The sequence below is a fragment of the Protopterus annectens genome, chromosome 2.part0, assembly GCF_019279795.1.
Source record: "Protopterus annectens isolate FY-2018-M chromosome 2.part0, PAN1.0, whole genome shotgun sequence".
NCBI classification, from domain to species: domain Eukaryota; kingdom Metazoa; phylum Chordata; order Ceratodontiformes; family Protopteridae; genus Protopterus; species Protopterus annectens.
This window is the reverse complement of record NC_056728.1, coordinates 102,980,373-103,001,466: the sequence shown is the minus strand read 5'-3', so window position 1 is coordinate 103,001,466 and position 21,094 is coordinate 102,980,373. Positions and strand designations below refer to the sequence as shown.

At 43.9% G+C, this 21,094-nt stretch overlaps 1 protein-coding gene across 2 annotated transcripts in view; it reads left to right on the top strand.

Annotated features, from left to right (window-relative positions):
- The window catches only part of PFKL (phosphofructokinase, liver type), a 905,205-nt gene that overhangs the window by 289,281 nt on the left and 594,830 nt on the right, over positions 1-21,094 (top strand). For both annotated transcript variants that reach the window (XM_044060589.1, XM_044060587.1), the window contains exon 3: positions 17,929-18,006. In XM_044060589.1, coding sequence (XP_043916524.1) covers positions 17,929-18,006 — 78 coding nt within the window. The remainder of the gene's footprint in view (positions 1-17,928; positions 18,007-21,094) is intronic.

Here is a 21,094-nt window from a genome sequence, read left to right as displayed (position 1 = left end):
GGTGAGTGGACCTCTAGATTTGATTTGAGATGAGTGGGAGGGTGAGTGTGAATCCCATAAGGAGTCTATTGTGGCACGTATCCTAAACCTCAGGACAAGGCTCAGGGAACTCATGGATTTGGCCCAGGAGAACCTTGCAGAAGCCCAACAGCAGAAAAAGGTCTGGTATGACAGGAATGCTCGAGCTAGAGCGTATGCTGTAGGGCAGCAGGTAATGGTTCTCATTCCTGTCAGACACAATAAGCTGCAGGCAGCCTTGGAGGGACCCTACAAGGTGGTAAGGAAGGTCAGTGATGTTAACTACATGGTAGAACTGTTAGGCAGGAGGCAGGGGCACATATTGTACCATGCTAACATGATGAAACCTTACCACGATAGGGAGGCCCTTGTACTGAGTATTCGCAGTGGATGGCAGGAGGAGTCTGAGAGGGATCTGGTGACTCATCTCCTCAGTGAGACTCGAACTGTCACCTCAGTGGAAGGGGTAGCAAAGTTCCAGCAGCTATCTCCTACCCAGGTTCAAGAAATCCGAGCAGTGTTACAGGAGTTTGTGGACATGCTCAGTGGCAAATTAGGGTGCACCCACCTGGTGCAGCACCATGTGGATACAGGACCCCAAAGGCCTATTAAACAGGCCCCTTATAGCATGCCTGAGACAGTCAAACAGACTCTGAGGGAGGAGATACAGGATATGTGGAACTAGGGGTAATTCAGGAGTCCAGCAGTCCCTGGGCCTCCCCAGTGGTGCTGGTACTGAAGAAGGATGGCAGCACTAGGTTCTGTGTGGACTACAGGAAATTAAATAGTCACACAGAGTCAGATGTTTATCCCATGCCTAGGACAGATGAAGCCCTAGAGCAGCTGGCTGGACTAAGTATCTTACCACCATTGATCTTACCAAGGGTTACTGGCAGGTGCCCTTGACTCCCAGTGCTAGAGAGAGGTCAGCCTTTGTGACTCCTTTTGGCTTGTATGAGTTCATGAAGATGCCCTTTGAGATGAAAAATGCCCCAGTGACTTTTCAGAGGTTGGTAGATCTTATCTTAGCAGGAGCAGGAGATTATGCCCTTGCTTACCTTGATGATATTGTCATCTACTGCCATTCCTGGCAAGAGCACCTTCAGTATGTCAGGGAGGTGCTGGGCAGATTTACATAGGGCCGGGTTGACCATTAATCCCAGCAAATGTCAGGTGGGAATGGCAGAGGTCTCCTATCCAGGACATAGAGTGAGGTGTGGTAAGATCAGGCCAGAACCTGCCAAAGTGGAAGCTATTCAGGCGTGGCCTACCCCTGTTACCAAAAAGCAGGTGAGGGCATTCTTAGGGACAGCAGGGTACTACAGAAAGTTTGTCCCCAATTATAGTGCCATAGCTGCTCCCCTCACAGACCTGACAAGGAAAAACAGGCCAGATAAGGTAGCGTGGGCCCCAGGATATGAGTAGGCATTCCAGAAGCTTAAAGGAACCTTGGGAGGACCCCCTGTGTTAGCCAGTCCAGATTACAGCAAATAATTTGTTGTACAGGTGGGTGCTTCAAACCATGGGGTGGGGACTGTCGTTAGCCAGATCTCGCAGAGGGAGAAGAGCGCCCAGTGGTTTATCTCAGTCGTAAGCTCCAACCCAGGGAGGAATGCTGTGCAGCTGTAGAAAAGGAATGCCTTGCCATACTGTGGGCACTGCAGAAACTTCAGCCTTATCTGTATGGAAGGAAATTCACTGTAGATACAGACCACAATCCCTTAACATGGCTATATCGAGCCAGCCAGCAAAATGCCAACTTACTAACTAAGGTGGATCCTAGGGTTGCAAACATATGATATGACAGTGCAGCACTGCAGTGGGGTTAGCAGAGCCGGTGCAGATGGGCTGTGAAGACAGGGAATGGGCTAAGGTATTACCAGATAGGCTCAACCCTCTCAAGCAACATTTCTCAAGGGTCACTTGAAAAACTAGCTTGAGTTTTCAGGGCGGGGGATTGTAACATTGCCAGCCCATCTGTCTGGAATTTTGTAAATAATTCTATGTCATTTGTGAATATTGATATGATTTATACAGAACTGTACTATGTCATTTGTGAATATTGATATGATTTATACAGAACTGTATGTTATGTACTGATATTCAAGAATGTAACCACAGCATACTCTGCTGGAACATAGAAGTTAAACTTACAGAACTTCAAGAAAATAAGTAGAAATTAAATGCTTTAAGATGTGCTATAAAAGCTAATGCAGCAAGATGACAGGATGTCTAGAGCTAGAGTTTTTTCTGTTGTCTTGGACAAAAGTAATTAGTAAGTTTAAAATGTAAAGTGTTGTATTGCTTTATGACTTTCTAGCAGTTGTACGTCTGAGAGATACGTGTTTTTAACACAGAGATGTTAGGTTTCTGTTTAGCCTGGGAAGTGAAGTCAGGTGACAGAAAGTGATGTCATCTAGGCTAACCCAGCAGTAAAATGTGTGATATTAATTTAAGAACTCTCTCAGAGAGACTGACTGTGATCTCTGTGTGCTCTTAAGGAAAAATGTACTTTACTGTGTGTGTGCTTGTCATCCTCCCAGTGTGTATGTCCCTCACTGTTGCCAGTGGTGAGGATGGAGGCTCCTTAATTACTGGGCCACTGCAGGGGCATCACACCATCCTTTTTTTTTCTAGGCTTAGCCAGTCTTCCAAGAAGAAAAATTCCCTTTGTAGACTGAGAATGGCCCTTAAGCATCTGGCATCCTTACTACCATTGGGATGTCGACACATTATCAAAAGCAATTACATAGAATGCAGTTTGATAAAATATAAATTGCCAAAAATACTTTTGGTGATCCTTGATGTTCATCGTGTTACACTGCTGCAGTCATCACACTTGGGTTATCCTGCTGTCAGGTGGTCCTGCAGTCGGCCAGAGTTCCAAAGTCTTGGTCTGGCGTCGGTTGCTGTCGCTTCTTCCCTGACGTCAGTGTGCCAGGGATATATAGTATACATCCAACGCCATTTTCTTCTGTCTTTCTTGCCGTGCGGTGCCCGAAGCAGAAGCAGTTTGCAAGTGCCGGTCGGCCGACTCCTGAGATTTTCGAAGTCGAATTTCAGATCCGAAGTCTTCAATAAAGCTAAGTACCCCATTGGGGAAACCTTTTTCTTGCCTCAGACCAATGTCAGAAAAAGTTAATAATTGTATTTCTTGTGGGAAGCAAATACCTCATAAGGACTTCCACTCTTACTGTATTCCATGCCTAGGCCCTGATCACGACGTCACTAGCTGTCGGTTTTGTGCTAGATTTAACAAACGCACTATAAAAAGACGTTTTGATTTTGCTTTACACTACTTTGGCCGAAGGTTCAATTATACTATGCCATCGGATCAGCCGACGACCTCAGTACCGAAAAAACGCAAAGACAAGGATAAAGACAGGCATCCGAGGTCCAAAACCGACGACGAAACCTCTTCTAGGTCAGTCACCGGTTCGCCGGTGCTCAGTGAGGCGCTTTCGCAGCCCCTGACACCCGCTACCTCAGAGCCACAGGCCGCTTCTGACTCCCACGTGGAGACATCTAGGCCTCTGGAAACTCAAGGTATTAGGCCTACGGAAACTAATCCCTCAGATGGGTTCGGAGCCGCTGAGTAAGCATCGGCTTCTGAGGGTATTTTGAGACTTCACAACTTACCATAAAATCAACAGCCAAGAGAAAGGTACCATTAAAGACAAAGAAACAAGTACAGCATTCTCCTGGACAGTTCTCCATGCCTAAGAAACAGATGCTTAAAATGGCCGAAGACCTCATTACTCTAATCAGGGGTTCCCATCCCCCTCCTGAGAAAAGGCCTAGGCTGGATACAGACTATGACTCCTCTGATCAGGTTTCCATTTCCTCTGATTCCTCTTCAGACCAGGGATACTTTCTACCCCCCTATGAGGACTCTGATGCTGAAGAATCTATCCCTTCAGCCTCTCCTCCTGAGGATTATTCTTTTGGGGAAACTTTACATACCATGAGGGAACATTTCCATTGGGAAAGTCAGGATTATTCTGAATCCAAGAAAAGGCTCAGGGATTTCCTCTTATTGCCTCAGTACAGGCCCCTGGCTATTCCTGTGATAGATATTGTGGATGATGTGTTCTCTGAATCCAGTTTATCTCCGGACTCTCCAGCCAAGCCAGATAGGTATTATAGAGTCCCTGACTCTCACACGTTTCTTTACAAAAACCCTTCTGCTGATCCAGAAACTATTTCCCAGGGTCCAGAAGGGGTTAAGGCTTCCATTGCGAAAAATCAAGTACCCTCTGATAGAGATTCCAGAGCTTTGGATAGATGGGGAAGAAAGTATACACGTCAGCAACTTTAGCAGTAAGAGCTTTAAATTGCCAGTTTCACATGCTTAAGTACCAACAATATTTAATGGCTCAGTTAAAACAGAAAATGTTTGCAAGCTCAGACGCTCCTGATTGTAAAGAAATGCAGGATTTATTGCGTGCAGTTGAACAGGTGGGAAAACATACTCTGCAATGTGGTTTTGATTATTTAGAGGCGTCTTGTAGAGCCGCAGTTACAGGTTCTGTTATTCGAAGACATGCTTGGTTAAAAGAACAGAGTTTACCTGATCATGTTAAGTCAAAATTATTGGATGCTCCTTTACAGCATGATACCTTGTTTGGTGTTAAGGCAGAAGAGGTGTTAAAGAAAATGGAGGATAAAGCTAAATCTATGCAAACAGTCACCTCTGTTTAGTAGAAATTGGCCAACAAAGAATTGGTCATTTCCAGTGACAGACAGGCCACAGAGAGGCAGATACAGACGCCCAAGAGGCAGATCTCAACCCCAAGGCTCAAACAGACAACGACAGTGGGGCACCTCAACCCCAAAAGGAGGTGAGGACAAGTCTCAACCTTACAGGAAACAGTCACAATGACTTTCCTCTTCGGATGCCAAGCACGTCCCTTTTGGATGCCCCTTAGGGGGAAAACTAGCACTTTTCTCTCAAAACTGGCAAACAATCACCCAAGACAAATGGGTTCTGAATATTGTGTCTCAAGGTTACAGATTCCACTTTCATACTTTACCAAAGCTAAAAGAAATGCCAGACCTGCCACAAAATTAATGGGCAGAGGCACAAAAACAAATTCCAGCTCTCATGGACATGAGAGCTATTCAAAAAGTACCACAACAGGAACAAGGACAAGGATTTTACTCAAGACTCTTCCTGGTCCCCAGACAGGACAAGTATGGAGGTCCATACTAGACCTTTCAATTCTGAATACTTACCTGGATATTCCGAAATTCAAAATGTTGACATTACACCAGCTTCTGCCCATGCTGGGCAAGAAGGCTTGGCTTGTTACTCTGGACCTCAAAGAGGCATACCTGCATGTCCCTATCAGACAAAATTGCAAAAGATACCTCAGATTCAAAGCTGGTACAATGCACTACCAATTCTCTGCACTGTCCTTTGGCTTATCTACTGTGCCCAGAGTCTTCACAAAGTGCCTGGCACCAGTAATTGCATTTTGCAGACAAAAAGGAATTCAAATATATCCATACCTGGATGACTGCCTCATTCAAGCAGAGACAAAGGACATTCTTCTACAGCATCTGGCATTTGTGAAAAAGTTGTTAATTTCTCTAGGGTACACAGTAAACGAAAAGAAGTCAAAACTAGTACCCTCACAACAGATTACATTCTTGGGTGCCAGCTTAAATACAACGGCCCAGATGGCTTACCTCACGCCAGACAAACAAGTTCAACTAACTCAATATTTTCAATTACTAGCAAAAAGGTCCCATCTCCCTGCAAGAAAAATTCTGCAGGCCCTGGTATTCATGGCATCCTGCATACTACTAATACCATATGCCAGAATGCATTATGAGGAAATTACGGTGGTACCTAAAAAGTGTTTGGACTCAACACTCACAGTTTAGAAGCAGTAATACCAATGATTCCCTGCCTACAACAGGAGTTTCGATGATGGGCACAGGCATGTCACCTAAACAAGGGTCAGCCTTTTACCCAACCCACAGCCAGGCAAACTCTAACAACAGATGCTTCGGATTACGCCTGGGGAGCACACATGGCAGGAAAATGCATTCAGGGCAAGTGGACCACAGACCAGATGCATCTTCACATCAATCAAAAAGAGATGTTGGCTGTTCAAAATGCCCTAACAGCTTTCAAGGACCTTCTACATCCAGGACAACTATTACTAAAGACAGACAACACCACAGTAATGTAGTACATAAACAAGCAAGGGGGCACTCATTCTTATCCCCTATGCAGGCAAGCCATGACCTTGTGGAACACAGCTCTAACGTACCAAGTTCAGCTGCAAGCACAGTTCCTGCCAGGAAAGAAAAATACTCTGGCAGAAGACCTAAGCAGAAATATCATGGACCCTCACGAATGGAAATTGAATGCACAAATCTTCAGCATGATAACGCAAACATGGGGATGCCCAGACATAGATCTTTTTGCCTCCCCACTGAATTGCCAATTACAGAAATTCTGCACAAGGACTTATCACAAACAAGCATGGAAAGTGGATGCTCTTCAGTTCAGCTGGAAAAACCTAAAAGTGTATGCCTTCCCACCACTGCCTCTCCTTTCAAAGGTACTCCTAAAAGCCAGACAAGAAAAACCACAGATGATCCTGATTGCTCCAGACTGGCCACGCCAGCACTGGTACCCTATCTTAAGGAACTTGGCTGAGGGCCCACCATGGATTTTGCCCCAAATTCCACACTTTCTGACTCAACAAAACAATCAGATCCTGCGCGGTCAGCTCAAAACCCTAAACCTGGCTGCATGGCAGATACTTTAGCCAAACAGGCAACACCTCTCTCTAAAGCTGTTATGGATGTCATTTTGGAGGCCAGGAGGCCTAGCACCAGGAAAGCTTACTCAGAAAAATGGAAGAGATTCTGCACCTGGAACCAGGCTCAAAGCCTTGACCCTCTTGTTTCAAACATTCCTCAGATTTTACAATACTTAACTGAGATGCTGGACAGAGGCCTCTCCTTTTCATCAGTTAAGATCCACGCCTCTGCCATTTCAGCACATTACAACACAGATCCTCCTTTATTCTCTCATCCCTTGCTAAAGCAGTACCTCAGAGGGGCTAAAAACATAAGACCGCCCCGGAGAGCACCAACACCAACTTGGGACCTCAATTTTGTTTTGGAAAAACTGACCCTACCACCTTTTGAGCCAGCCAATACAGCTGATCTAAAATTTTTATCATGGAAAACAGCTCTGCTCATGGCAGTAACTTCAGCACGAAGAGTCTCAGAGCTACAAGCAATAATGGCAATGGGACCTTTTATAATTTTTCATCAGGACAGGGTATCTTTAAGGACAAACCCTACCTTTATGCCAAAGGTGGTATCTAGTGTGGCTCTTAACCAAACCATCCATTTGCCAGCTTTTTATCCAAACCCCCAGAATAAAGGGGAGAGACTTCTGCATTCTTTGGACATACACAGGCAGCTACGCTTCTACTTGGACAAAACAAAAGGTTTCAGGAAAACTGAACAACTGTTTGTAGCATATGCTGCAGGATCACAGGGCAAGGCTATTTCAAAACGGACTATATCCAAATGGATAGGACACTGTATTCGGTACTGCTACACACAGCATGGAAAATCAGTCCCTAATAACATTAGGCTGCATTCCACCAGGGCAACAGCCACTTCAACAGCCTTTCTCAGAGGAGTACCTACCAAGGAAATTTTGGAGGCTGCAACTTGGAGTTCAGTGCACATCTTTACCAAGCATTACCACCTGCCTCTTTACTCTAAATCCAGAGCAGGATTTGCCACTGCAGTTCTGCAGGGCCTCATAGCCAAAACTAATTCTTTATAGACCAGCCACTCAACCTTAGCTTTGGGATTCTACCCAAGTGTGATGACTGCAGCAGTGTAACACGATGAACATAGTACAGTTTTGTACCTACCATAAATGTAGATGTTTGAGTGTTCACACTGCTGCAGTCCAGGTTACCCTCCCTCCATCCTCTCTGAACCAGCTGGACTTTATCTATACCTTTCTATCCTATACAACCTTTGGGGTGTATTTGCTGGTAACGGAAGGTATTGTTTTTATTTTATATGTATATTTTTTATTAGCAATATTTATTGCCTACCTACTTGGGGGCACCTAACATCTGGGGCAAGAAAATCTGAAGAAAATGGCGTTGTATGTATACTATATACCCCTGGCGCACTGACGTCAGGGAAGAAGTGACAGCAACTGACGCCGGACCAAGACTTTGGAACTCTGGCCAACTGCGGGACCGCCTGACGGCAGGATAACCCAAGTGTGATGACTGCAGCAGTGTGAACACTCAAACATCTACATTTATGGTAGGTACAAAACTGTACTTTGTGCAAGATTAGAGTTGCTGTATATAATATGGTGGTCTTCCCCCACACACGTGGTGTGCTAGAGGGCTTGCCCCTGCAAAATAAACCTTTTTTTAAATTGCTGAAAGTGTTTTTTGGTAATTTGTTTTTGAATGAATGGCATTCAGTGTATGACCTGGTGACATGAATTCTTGCCTTCTCCTGGTACTGCCATCGTAGTTGTCCAAGAAGACAAGCTGACCATCAGAACAGCTACAATGCTGTTATCTAGGGCTGTCTATAGTGGGTCAAGTTCTCTAGGTCTAAACTGGTTTAGAGTTTCATTATGAAAGACCAGTAAGCTTTTGATGTGGTCATTGACAACTGTGTCTTAGAGCTGTTAAGTACTCCACAGAAAGCGTTATGTTCAGAAAGTAAGCCAGCTCCACCAGCTCTTGAAACAGGTACAGTATATTTTCCTGAAGGGGGTTTTGTATGCTCAGCTTGCATCAGACTGAAGGCAAATGTTCTACTCCTGCCTCTTCTTACTTCTGAAGGAGATGGGGGAGTATGTCCCATTCTGAACCTCAGAAACTTCAAATAGCACTTCCAGTAGTTTATGTTATACATGGAGACTGTACAGAGGAGTCATGTACTTGCTGCCAGAGGGACCTGAACAGTTTTGATGGGTATGGTGGGCACATTCTGGCATATCACTCCCTGGGATGTGCAAAGAAAGGCCCCTTCAAGTCATTCTTTGTGAGGAGTGTCTTTAGAGTGAAGCATCACCATTTGATTTTTTTCTGCTCCTACAGTGTTTACTGATGTGCTAGTTGTGGTGGTGGAAAGGTCTTTACACTAGATGGAGCACCATGTGGTCCCCTCCCTGAATTGCTGTCCTATCTGGCAGCTGGCATAGGGGGTTAAGACTGTGAGCTGTTGTTCCTGTGGTATAGGGTTTGATTCCCTCAGCCCTTATTTATATACTGTATAATGTTCAGCAAATCACTTAACCAGACACTGTTTGTGTTCTGTGGGTCTAACAGAACACATAGTTACATGGTTAACAAACGGGTATTGTTATTATTACTATTATTATCGTTACTGCTATCATTACTATTATTATTATTATTATTATTACCATTATTACTTCCATCAGGAGACTGTTTTTTGCATCTGTAGCAGTGTTGACTACCATAGGTGCAGCATGTGGGGCAGACTTTAAAATATGTGAAGTCCTCTATGATATCTTTTTGATAATTGTCTTCTTTGTTGCAGAGCTGAGCATTCTCCAGTGTCTGTTGTTCCTGCCCAAGAACAAGGTCCAGGAAGATATGATCCTGGAAGCTGGGGTTAGGATACTGCAGGAAATCCAGGATGATACTCTAATGAATTTTCTGTCCCTGATGACGGCCATGATAATCAGGTCTTTAGCATGCTTGATGGTGCAGGTTTAGAAGTATAGTGTTAAATGACAGTGTCAGCAAGCCCTCTTGGAACTTCTGTTGGTCTCGTCTCACTGCACCCAGCTGTTGCTCTGGTAGACAATTCATAGCTGTCCAGAGGTGGGTCACACTTTCTTGCAGCTGAAACCAGAAGTCATATGGCATATGCCTTGCTAATATGGTGGGTAGCCCATCTTGGCTCCTCTGCCGTTCAGTGGAAATGATCCCTTTTAGAGAAGGTACTTCACACTCACCTGCTGGAGCTTTATGCTGTCCCTTTAGCCTTGAAGACTCATGAGGGAAAACTGCTACCAGGGTTTCTCCTTATCTGGTTTTACAACTGGCCCATCATATGGTATCTAAACAAGCAATGGGGCATGGAGTTATTCCCTGTGTGCAGGGATGAAATGTGAGTCTGTCTCTAGATCCTGGACAGCAGAATCACTTTGTTAGAGGCTTACTTATGAGCATGTTGGCAGATTCCTGAATCCTCTCTTCCATCCCTCATTTGAAGCTGAGGATTCGGGAGTCATGTCTGGTTAGGATGTTTTGGCATGGGTGCTCCTGTTTGCCATTCATCAGAATTAGGTTATTTCCTCTTCTCTTAATGCATTAAGTCAAGAGTGAGGTATCGCTGGGTGTTTTCTGTATTCTCTGCAGGGGCGATTACTTATGCTTTCCCGTCATTCTGCTTGATTTCACTTCTTGTAACAAAATTCAGGGAAGAAAGACTAAAACTAACAACTCTTGCTGGACAAAAAGGGTGTTTTTAGGCTGTTGTATCTCTGGCAGTACAGGAAATCCACCGGATTGAAGCCAAAAAAAAGATGCACATGGGTGGGACTGACAACTTACTCTGTTATAGGGTCTGACTGCTTTCTCTGTTATAAGGCCTGATTGCTTACTCAGTTGTAGGGCCTGACTGCTTACTCGGTTTTAGGGCCTGACTGCTTACTCGGTTTTAGGGCCTGACTGCTTATTCGGTGTTAGAGCCTGTCAGCTTTCTCGGTTTTAGGAACTGACAAGTTGTAGGGCCTGAGTCTTGCTGTAAGACCCCCCCCTGATCCCGCTAGACGTCCCTTCTAGAGCCCCAAGCTTAGGGTAAGCCTTCTACCTGAGAGACATACTTGGAGAAGGTCCTAAATTTGGGTGGAGTGGTAACTAGTGTCTCACAGACAGGATGTATGAGTTTCTGACTTACATCAGACACCTGTATGGTTTTGTTGCCATTTATTTTATTGCCAGAGTGCATGTGTCAGCTTTTATTGCTCAACATGATCCTGTGAAGGCAGGACTGTGATATAACATTGAGTAAATAACTAGTTCATAAGAGGATGTTTGTATTTTATGCCCTTTTTTGAAGAACGCCTGTGTTCATTCGTTCTTGAATTTCATGACTGACAAGCTTGAACATCTTCACTTTGAACCCGCAGGTTGAGTGACTATGAAGTTCATCACTTAGCGAAAGCTTTTCATTGTAAACATCATCACTGATGTTCATCGTGCATATAGCTGCAGTCATAACAGATGGGTTTTCCTGCCGTCAGGCGGGTCCTCGGTCGGCCGAATTCCAAAGTCTAGGTCCGGCGTCGGTTGTCGTCGCCTCCTCCCTGACGTCAGTGCGACAGGGATATAAAAGATCCATCCGACGCCATTTTCTTCAGTCTTTCTTGCCACGCGGTGCCCGAAGCAGAAGCAGTTCGCAAGTGCCAGTCGGCCAGCTCCTGAGATTACGAATATTTTTCAACCGAAGTCTTCTTGAAAGCTAAGTACCCCGTTGGGGAAACTTTTCTTGCCTCAGACCGATGTCAGACAAAGTTAATAATTGCATTTCTTGTGGGAAGCAAATACCGCATAAGGATTTTCATTCCCTCTGCATTCCTTGCCTAGGCCCAGATCACGGCGTCTCGGCCTGTCGTTTTTGTGCTACATTCAACAGACGCACTATTAAGCGTCGGGCGGAGTTTGCCCAACACTATTTTGGCAAAAGGTTTAATTACATTATGTCGTCGGATACTCCGACTCCAGTTATAAGTAAAAGGCGCAAAGATAAGGACCGACATACGAGGTCCGCAACTTCTACCGACACCATGCCAAAACCGACTACAGGTGCTCCGGTTCTCAGTGAGGCGCCTACGCAGCCCCTGACTACTGACGACACTTCATTGGCGGTGTCTTCTGTGCTCGAGGTCGCAGGCGCTTCGGCCCACACCCTGACTACCGATACCGAAGCCACTATTGGTGGTGAAACTCAGAGTTTAGATAGACCTGCCACCTCTCAAGGTGTCTACAGGCCTTCCTCTTCTTTTTCCATCAAGGCTTTCACTAAGTCTAAATCAGCCATGCATACTAAAAAACAAGCTCCACAGGGCCCTTCTCAAGACCCCATGCCTAAAAAGCAGATGCTCAAAATGGCTGAGGATTTGATTACTCTTATTAGGGGTTCTCAACCCCCCCCCCCCAGACAAAAGACCCAGAGTGGAGGAAGAATCCCCCTCCTCGGACCAAGCCTCCATTATTACAGAACATTCTTAAGACCAGGAACATTCTTACTCCCCTTTTGAAGATTCTGATGCAGAGGAGTCCATTCCCTCTGTCTCCCCCCCTGAGGATTACTCTTCTGGGGAAACCTTACATACCTTGAGGGAACACTTCCACTGGGAAGGCCAAGAGTACTCAGACTCCAAGAAAAGGCTTAGGGATTTCCTCTTGCTCCCTCAGCACAGGCCTCTGGCTATACCTCCTGTCTTAGACATTCTAGATGACGTGTATTCAGAGGCCTGCCTTAACCCAGATTCTTTACCTCCAGCTCCAGTCAAACCTGACAGGTATTACCGGGTTCCTGACTCACACCAATTCTTATACAAAAGCCATGCGGCTGACCCAGAAACTATATCACAGGGTCCCAAGGGAATTAAGGCCTCCACTGCTAAAAATCCATTACCTTCAGAGAGAGATTCTAGAGTTTTAGAGAGGTGGGGGAAAAAGATTTACACCTCGGCCACCTTAACCATGAGGGCATTAAACTGTCAGTTCCATATGTTAAAGTACCAACAATTTCTGTTATCACAGTTGAGAAACAAAATGTCACAACCTGAACAGCCAGACTTGAAGGAGTTGCAGGATTTGATACATAGTGCAGAACAAGTGGGTAAACATACCTTGCAATGTGGTTTTGATAATTTAGAGGCCTCATGTAGCGCTGCTGTTACAGGATCAGTCATACGTAGGCATGCCTGGCTCAAAGAGCAAACCTTACCAGATCATGTCAAAGCTAAATTGCTAGATGCCCCTCTGCAAAAAGATGTATTGTTTGGTGTTAAAGCTGAGGAGGTATTAAAGAAAATGGAGGAGAAGGCAAAATCAATGCAAACAGTAAAAGATTTCCTACAGGTACAACCTCCAAGTTTCAGTAGAAATTAGCCTTCTAAAAATTGGTCCTTTCCAGCCACGGACAGACCCCAAAGAGGTAGATACAGGCACCCGAGGGGCAGAGGGCAATCTCAAGGATCATTTAGAGACAGACAATGGCAAGCACCCACACAAAGAGGTGGTGAGGATAGTTCACAGCCATTCAGAAAGCAGAACCAATGACTTTCCCCTTTGCATGCCAAGCAAGGCTCAAATGGCAGCACCTTTAGGTGGAAAACTGGCATTATTTTCGAAAAATTGGCATATTGTCACAAAAGACAAATGGATCCTGGACATTATAGACAGAGGCTACAGATTTCACTTTCACACCCTTCCAAAAATGAGAAGCATGCCAAACCTGCCACACAATCAAAGGGCAGAGGCACAGAAACAAATTTCAGATCTCATGGACATGAAAGCTATTCAAGAGGTGCCTGTGCAAGAACAGGGTCAAGGTTTTTATTCCAGACTATTCCTGGTACCAAGGAAGGGAAAAGACTGGAGACCTATTTTGGACCTATCTATCCTAAACACTTTTTTTTACTCGTGCCAAAATTCAAGATGCTCACATTACAGCAGCTTCTTCCCATGCTGGGCAAGAAGTCTTGGCTGGTAACATTGGACCTCAAGGAGGCATACCTGTATGTCCCAATCAGACAAGATTGCAGAAGATACCTCAGATTTCTTGCAGGTTCAACCCATTATCAATTCTCTGCATTGCCCTTTGGCTTATCTACTGTGCGCAGAGTGTTCACGAAATGCCTGGCATCAGTAATCGCCTACTGCAGACTTCAAGGGATACAAATATACCCTTATCTGGACGACTGCCTGATCCAAGCGGACAGCAAGCACATACTTATGAAACATCTGGGGTTTGTAATAACGTTGTTGAATTCTCTGGGATACACAGTCAGCAAAAAGAAATCAAGGCTAATACCCTCTCAAACAATAATTTTCCTGGGTGCCAGCTTGGATACAAACACCCGGATGGCCTACCTCACGCCAGAAAAACAAGGGCAACTAACTCAATACTTCAGAAAACTGGCAACTTTCACCAGGCTGACTGCAAAGAAAATCCTGCAGGCTCTGGGATTCATGGCATCTTGCATCCTACTAATCCCATGTGCAAAGCTGCATATGAGGAAACTTCAATGGTACCTAAAAAACCTATGGTCTCAACACAGCCACAGTTTGGAAACAATAATACCACTAATTCCATGTCTTCAAAAGGAATTTCTATGGTGGGCTCAAGCATGCCAAATAAACACAGTTCTCCCCTTCTGCAAGCCTCAAGCAAATCAAATCATCACAACAGACGCCTCGGACTATGCCTGGGGGGCGCACATGACAGATCGGTGCATTCAGGACAAATGGTCCCAAAAAGAAAAGCACCTACACATCAATCAGAAGGAAATGCTAGCAGTAATAAATGCTATTATAGCTTTCAAGGACCTACTGCATCCAGGCCAGCTATTGATAAGAACGGACAACACCACAGTAATGTGGTACATAAACAAACAGGGAGGTACCCATTCATACCCCCTATGCAGGCAAGCCATGTCTCTTTGGAACATGGCTCTGGAATTACAAATCGAGCGTCAAGCACAGTACCTGCCAGGCAAGGAAAACACGCTGGCAGACAACCTAAGCAGAAATATGACAGATCCACACAAATGGAAGTTGCATCCTCAAGTTTTCACAAGGATAACTCAAGCATGAGGAAGGCCAGACATAGATCTCTTTGCCTCCCACAGAAATCACCAATTAACAAAATTCTGCTCAAGGACCTTTCATCCACAAGCATGGAAGGTGGACGCACTCTCCTTCAGTTGGGCAACAATGACAGTTTATGCCTTTCCACCTCTCCCTCTGCTGCCCAAAGTTCTATTAAAAACCAGAGCAGACAGACCAAAGATGATTCTCATTGCTCCAGACTGGCCAAGACAACACTGATACCCACTCCTGAAAAGCTTGACGCATTCCCCACCATGGATCCTGCCTCTAATGCCTCTTCTACTGACTCAGCACAACTTCAAAACTCTACATAGTCAGCTGAAAACACTCAAGCTAGCCGCATGGAAGATTCCTTAAATTCACAACAGGCCCTACTCTCCAAGGAGGTGCAGGATGTCATTTTGGAGGCCAGAAGACCTTCTACAAGAAAAGCCTACTCTGCAAAATGGAAACGGTTTTGTGCCTGGAATGAGAAAAAGGGTCAGAATCCAGGAATACTAAATTTACCCCAAATATTACAGTACCTAGCTGAGATGCTAAGCAATGGACTTTCATTCTCCTCCATCAAAATCCATGCCTCTGCCATTTCTGCAAAATACAACACTGGTCCTCCTTTATTCTCTCACCCCCTCTTAAGACAGTTGCTCAGAGGGGCTAAGAATATAAACCCCCCAAGGAAACAACCAGTACCTGCTTGGGACCTCAATTTCATACTAGAAAAACTGACCTTGCCTCCTTTTGAGCCAGCTGCTTCAACAGAACTACAATACTTGTCTTGGAAAACAGCCTTCCTCCTGGCAATCACTTCAGCTTGCAGGGTTTCGGAACTACAAGCCCTCATGGCTGTGCAGCCTTTCATCATTTTCCATCAGGACAGAGTTACCTTACGAACCAATCTGTCCTTTATGCCAAAGGTAGTATCCAGGGTAGCCTTGAATCAGGCTATCCACTTACCTACCTTCTACCCTAATCCTCAAAACAAAGGGGAAAGATTGCTACATTCCTTGGACATTCACAGACAGCTGCGTTATTATTTGGACAGAACAAAGCCTTTCAGAAAATCAGAGCAACTCTTTGTGTCCTATGCTGCAGGAGCTCAAGAGAAGCCTATTTCCAAACAGACAATCTTAAAGTGGATAGCCCACTGCATACGCTTTTGTTACTCTTTTCATGGTAAATCTGTACCTGCAAGCATCAGATCTCACTCCACAAGGGCCACAGCTACCTCTGCAGCTTTCCTCAGGAGGGTTCCTACCAAAGATATTTTGGAAGCAGCCACTTGGAGTTCTGTACATACCTTCTCCAAGCACTGTCACCTACCATTATACTCCAAATCTAGAGCAGGCTTTGCCACTGCAGTCTTGCAGGGCATCCTGGCTCCTCCTAGTTTTACCTAGCGCCTACCACCCCTTTTTTAGCTTTGGGATTCTACCCATCTGTTATGACTGCAGCTGTATGCACGATGAACATAGTACAGTTTTGTACCTACCATAAATGTAGATGTTCGAGTGCTAATACAGCTGCAGTCCAGGTTTCCCTCCCTCCTTCCCCTCTAGGGGTATTCTTTTATGGTGTATTTGCGTGCAACTACTGTTTTTTGATTATATTGCATTGCATTATTACATAATTTTATGTATTGCCTTCCTTCTGGGGGCACCTGACATCTGGGGCAAGAAAAACTGAAGAAAATGGCGTCAGCTGGATCTTTTATACCCCTGTCGCACTGACATCAGGGAGGAGGCGACGACAACCGACGCCGGACCTAGACTTTGGAATTCGGCTGACCGAGGACCCGCCTGACGGCAGGAAAACCCATCTGTTATGACTGCAGCTGTATTAGCACTCGAACATCTACATTTATGGTAGGTACAAAACTGTACTTTCACAAGAGCTTAGCTTCAGGCCCTTATTTGTAGGGAATCATATTTGGTCTTTTACAAGGATCGGGTGCCTTTTATGACCATGTGTCTTCCTGAAAATAGTGTCAGAAGTGTCTGAAAATCAGTATCTTTATCTCCATGTTTTCTTTGATGTTACAGCCATGGGAACAAATGTCCCCCATGTTCTGGCTTTGCACTGCGTGTGCAGATTCTTACTGAAACAAAAGCATGTGTGTCTTTAGGGAGAGAGAACAGCTGTTCATCTTCTTCACTTTAGTGGTTGAACAGATTAGTGGTTGAACAGATGGCATCTGCCAAGCTAACCTGTATGAAATTGATAGCATTGCTTTTCTTCCACTAGAGAGTTAATCTTTCCATAGGAAATGTTGCTGTCAAAGGTTCCTCCTACTAGAAATATATCTACCTCTAATTTATTTTTCACAAATGTCTCCATTGCAGACATTTAGGTCACCTGTTCCTTGGTACTACATGCTTTTTGGCTGTTCTGTAGCACCTGTCACCTTGGGACTTTTTACTGCTTGGGATTCTTCCTAATTATAAACCTACTGAGGGGGATCCCCATTGCTGAATATACAGGATACATTGTTAGCATATTTGCTTATCTAGTATTAATACACCTTGGCGATTCATAGTTAATCTCCCACCAGTTAACCTGCTACTGCCATTTTCTACTATTACAGCTCCCACAGCCAGCAGCTGCTGGTGGAGTTTGCTGTAAGTCAGGAAAATATATATTTTTATACCCTTGCAACTGTGTAGGTGCTGTACCTTTGCTGTCCCTCTTGATTTGTAGGAAGAGTGCTCACAGTCAAGATGAATGCATACTGTTAGCCTAAGGTCTATATTTTGGCTTCTGGTGCTTCTTTGTGTAGAGGTATAGTGTATGACCATGGATGCAGGAGTTTCAGAGTAAAGTATGCCAGAATGAAGCAGAAGAAAGGGCAATCCCAATCACAGAGTCACTGAGAGGAGCCCTGTATATGAACTAAGATTATAAAGACATATTTTGATATTTTTTCAGCCTTTTCTCCCTTTGAAAAAAAAGAATTGAAAGCACTCTTCTTGTTTTTTCTTGGCTTACTAAACCTCTTCCTTCCTTTTTTTTTTTTTTTTAGGGTTATGAAGGTCTGGTGGAAGGAGGAGAGAATATTAAGAAGGCCAACTGGTTGAGCGTCTCTAACATAATTCAGCTGGTGAGATTGCTTAATTTATTTATTTTTAAATGGCTTTTGTGTACTAGGCAGGTATCCCTTTGACCATTTACTGTAAAATAAAATACTTGCATTGTTTTTATGGAAAAGTAGTGTTACTTCATTTAGAAATTGTTTTAGGAGCGTTTTGTTTTGAACTTATATGCGCATGTGTGTTTGTTTATGTGTATATGTACCCATCCTAGGGCTTATTTTTGACACAACAAATGAAAGAAAAAACTGGAAAACTAACAACTTTCCAGTGGTTGTATCCTGAGACATTTCCTGACAAATCAAAGTGTTTATAATAAACATTATTGCTACAGTACAATTCCTTATCCATATGAAATAAACACAGGCAGGTGCCTGTCCATCTGTTTTGATTTACAGAGCTTTTGTATATCTCAGTGTTGAGCTGATCTCCTCCTTATGCTAAGGACATCATTTTTTTTGTGATTTTGCTGTATTGTTCTTGTTGTATTTAAAAGTTAGTCCGAATTTAGAAGAAGTTGTTTTTTTCCGCAAATTCCATGATACCCCCAGAAAAAAATCTCTAAGTATGTCTGCAGAAGGCAACTTAAACCTGAAGGCTTCCATCTTTTGTGCCTTTTCTGTTTCGGTGAAAACCAAAAGGTTTCCTGCTATGACTGTGCATTGCTTTTGGTAAGGTGACATTACTCGGTTGCACCCATAATTATCATGTCTTCTTGAAGTTCAAGAAACTTTGGTACTAGGATGAAGGGTGTGTTTCTCTCTGCCAACAGCAGAATCATCATCTAGTTGCCTTAGGGATTGCAGGCTGTGTAATGGAAGTGTACACACAGGAAGATGGAAAAAGCTAAAAGTCAAGAAGCAAATGGGCAGTGATTGTGAGGCAGCAGTGACCTCTCCAGTGCCTCTGGGGCCTTGAGAGTGTTGGCGCTAGAAAAGTAAAATCTAGTCAGCCCCCAGGCCCTGCAACTCCATTTATTGTATCCCTGCCTATAGTAACTCCACCAGAGGCGACATTGGAATTGCTTATACCCTGCCCTGAAAGACCTCGGCTACTGTTTTTTGACACCCAGGCTGTCATGGATACCAGAGAAATTCTGTTATCTACTGCATGAGAGGGGCAGTTCTATCACTAGGAATTCCCTTTAGCTTTGACTTTGTTTTGATTTGAGAAACCCTCTGGTAAGGCATTGACCATTATAAATTTTATGGGAGGCACGGAGGAACAATCTGAGTATCCACCCTATTTGTCTATCCAAAGACAGAAGTCCTAGCAAAATACACCTGCTTGCCCCTTAGCAAGTACCAGTTTCGACTGCAAAAAGTATGATAAAGAATAGACCCTGTGTCTCAGTCACTTATCGTTCTATCTATGGAGTGGCCTGCCAGCTAGAAGAAAGGGGTTCCTCCTACTCCCAGAGACATTGTTTTTGAATTTAGAAGAGAAGGAGGTCTTGGATTACTCAGGCCAGTTGTATTTCCCTCTGGGTATGACACTTACAGTAAGGAGGAAATTGTATGCTCTGGCTCCAATCTAGATGTCTCATTCAGTGAAACTATGAACCTAATGAAGGAACACGTAAAATGGTTCTTTGAGGAACTGTCATATATTACACGAGTTCTTAAAGCTCTTGTGGATGGAAGAGTAAGTAACAACAATTACAGTACTCTTGTAACACAAATATTTTGGGTACACTCAAGATCAAGTCCCGTGAGCCTGATTCCTAGTCACCCATCCAGGATTGCCATACAGGGTATACAGGGTCCAAGAAAATTGAAGTTACCTTTAAAGAAATTGTAGTAGTCACATCTGTGATTTCTTTATACACAGCCCTGAGGTTGAAGTTTGTTCCAGGATTCAACACCCTTTCTAGTGACTGGAAAAGTTGATAGTTTTTGACATTTCTTTGCCGGAGTGACACTAGATCTGCATATTTTAAGTTCTTTAGAAACTACTCACTGTTCAAGGATCTTGTGAACAGTTCCATCAGAGGCTCTGTCATAACTCTGGCTAATTTCATACAGATGATCTTTAGTATCCCCCTCCTGTAGTCAGTCATTACCATTGTCCACGTCTCACCTTCTTCTTTACCACTCCCTTCCTAATCAATATTTCTAATGTCCGCTTCTCTTCGCTGAAGGCAGGTTCTAGTTATTCAGTCACAATTTCTGTTCTTCCTTCTCCTTAACTTCCTTATATCTTGCTCATTTCTGTTTCTACATTTTTGTTGGTGCCCCATGTATAGACGTTATCCCTTTTAGTCTTAACTTAGTCCTTTTTTTGATTTTTTTCCATCATTCCCTTGGTCCTTCTGACCTCACTAGTTGGCTTCTTTCCAGTGTTTTTGTCTTTATTTCTGGCTGTGTGTTATTGCCACTTGCACTTGGTACAGGCCTTTTCAGTTGTTCTCTTATTCCCAACTTTCTCTTGAAACACACTGGTCTTCTCTTTCTATTTATTTTTTTTTCTTCTGCCCAGTCTTTCCCCATTGCCTTTCCTAATCTTCTCATGAAGTCCATTTGCTGTCTTTGATGGTTTCCAATTTCCTGTGTCACTAGTCACTATCTGCTCAAACTTCATGCAGTAGTCTTGAATAGAAATCACACCCCATCATATTGACATCTGGTACTACTTTTCTAGTACTGATATAGGACACCCTATGACATGGTAGCTCTTCAGTAGTGCTACTATCTTCACCCCCGTCTACCTCTTCTTGTCAGCAGATTACCAGGTCAAGCATCCTGCTCCTTTCTGCTACTTTCTTGTAGTAGCTGTTTAAATTCTTTCTAGTTCATGATGTCCACTATCTCCTTCTTCCCCTTTGTCAGTTGCAGAAAAGTAGGAGCAGAAGTCAGGAATGGGATGGGCATTCTTAGGAAAGGCTTGAGAAAGTGATCACCTTGTGGCTGGAAAACTATATGGATTTTGCAAGATCCAAGTGTCTTTGTATAGTTTTCTTTGTAACCTTTTCATATTATATTGATGCACAAAGCATGTGTTAGTGTCATTAACTTTTATTTTATAGTAATCATGTTGCCGGTCTGTGTCTGACTTTTTGTGCGTAACTGAAATATTGAAGGACTGACTGTACTGATCAAC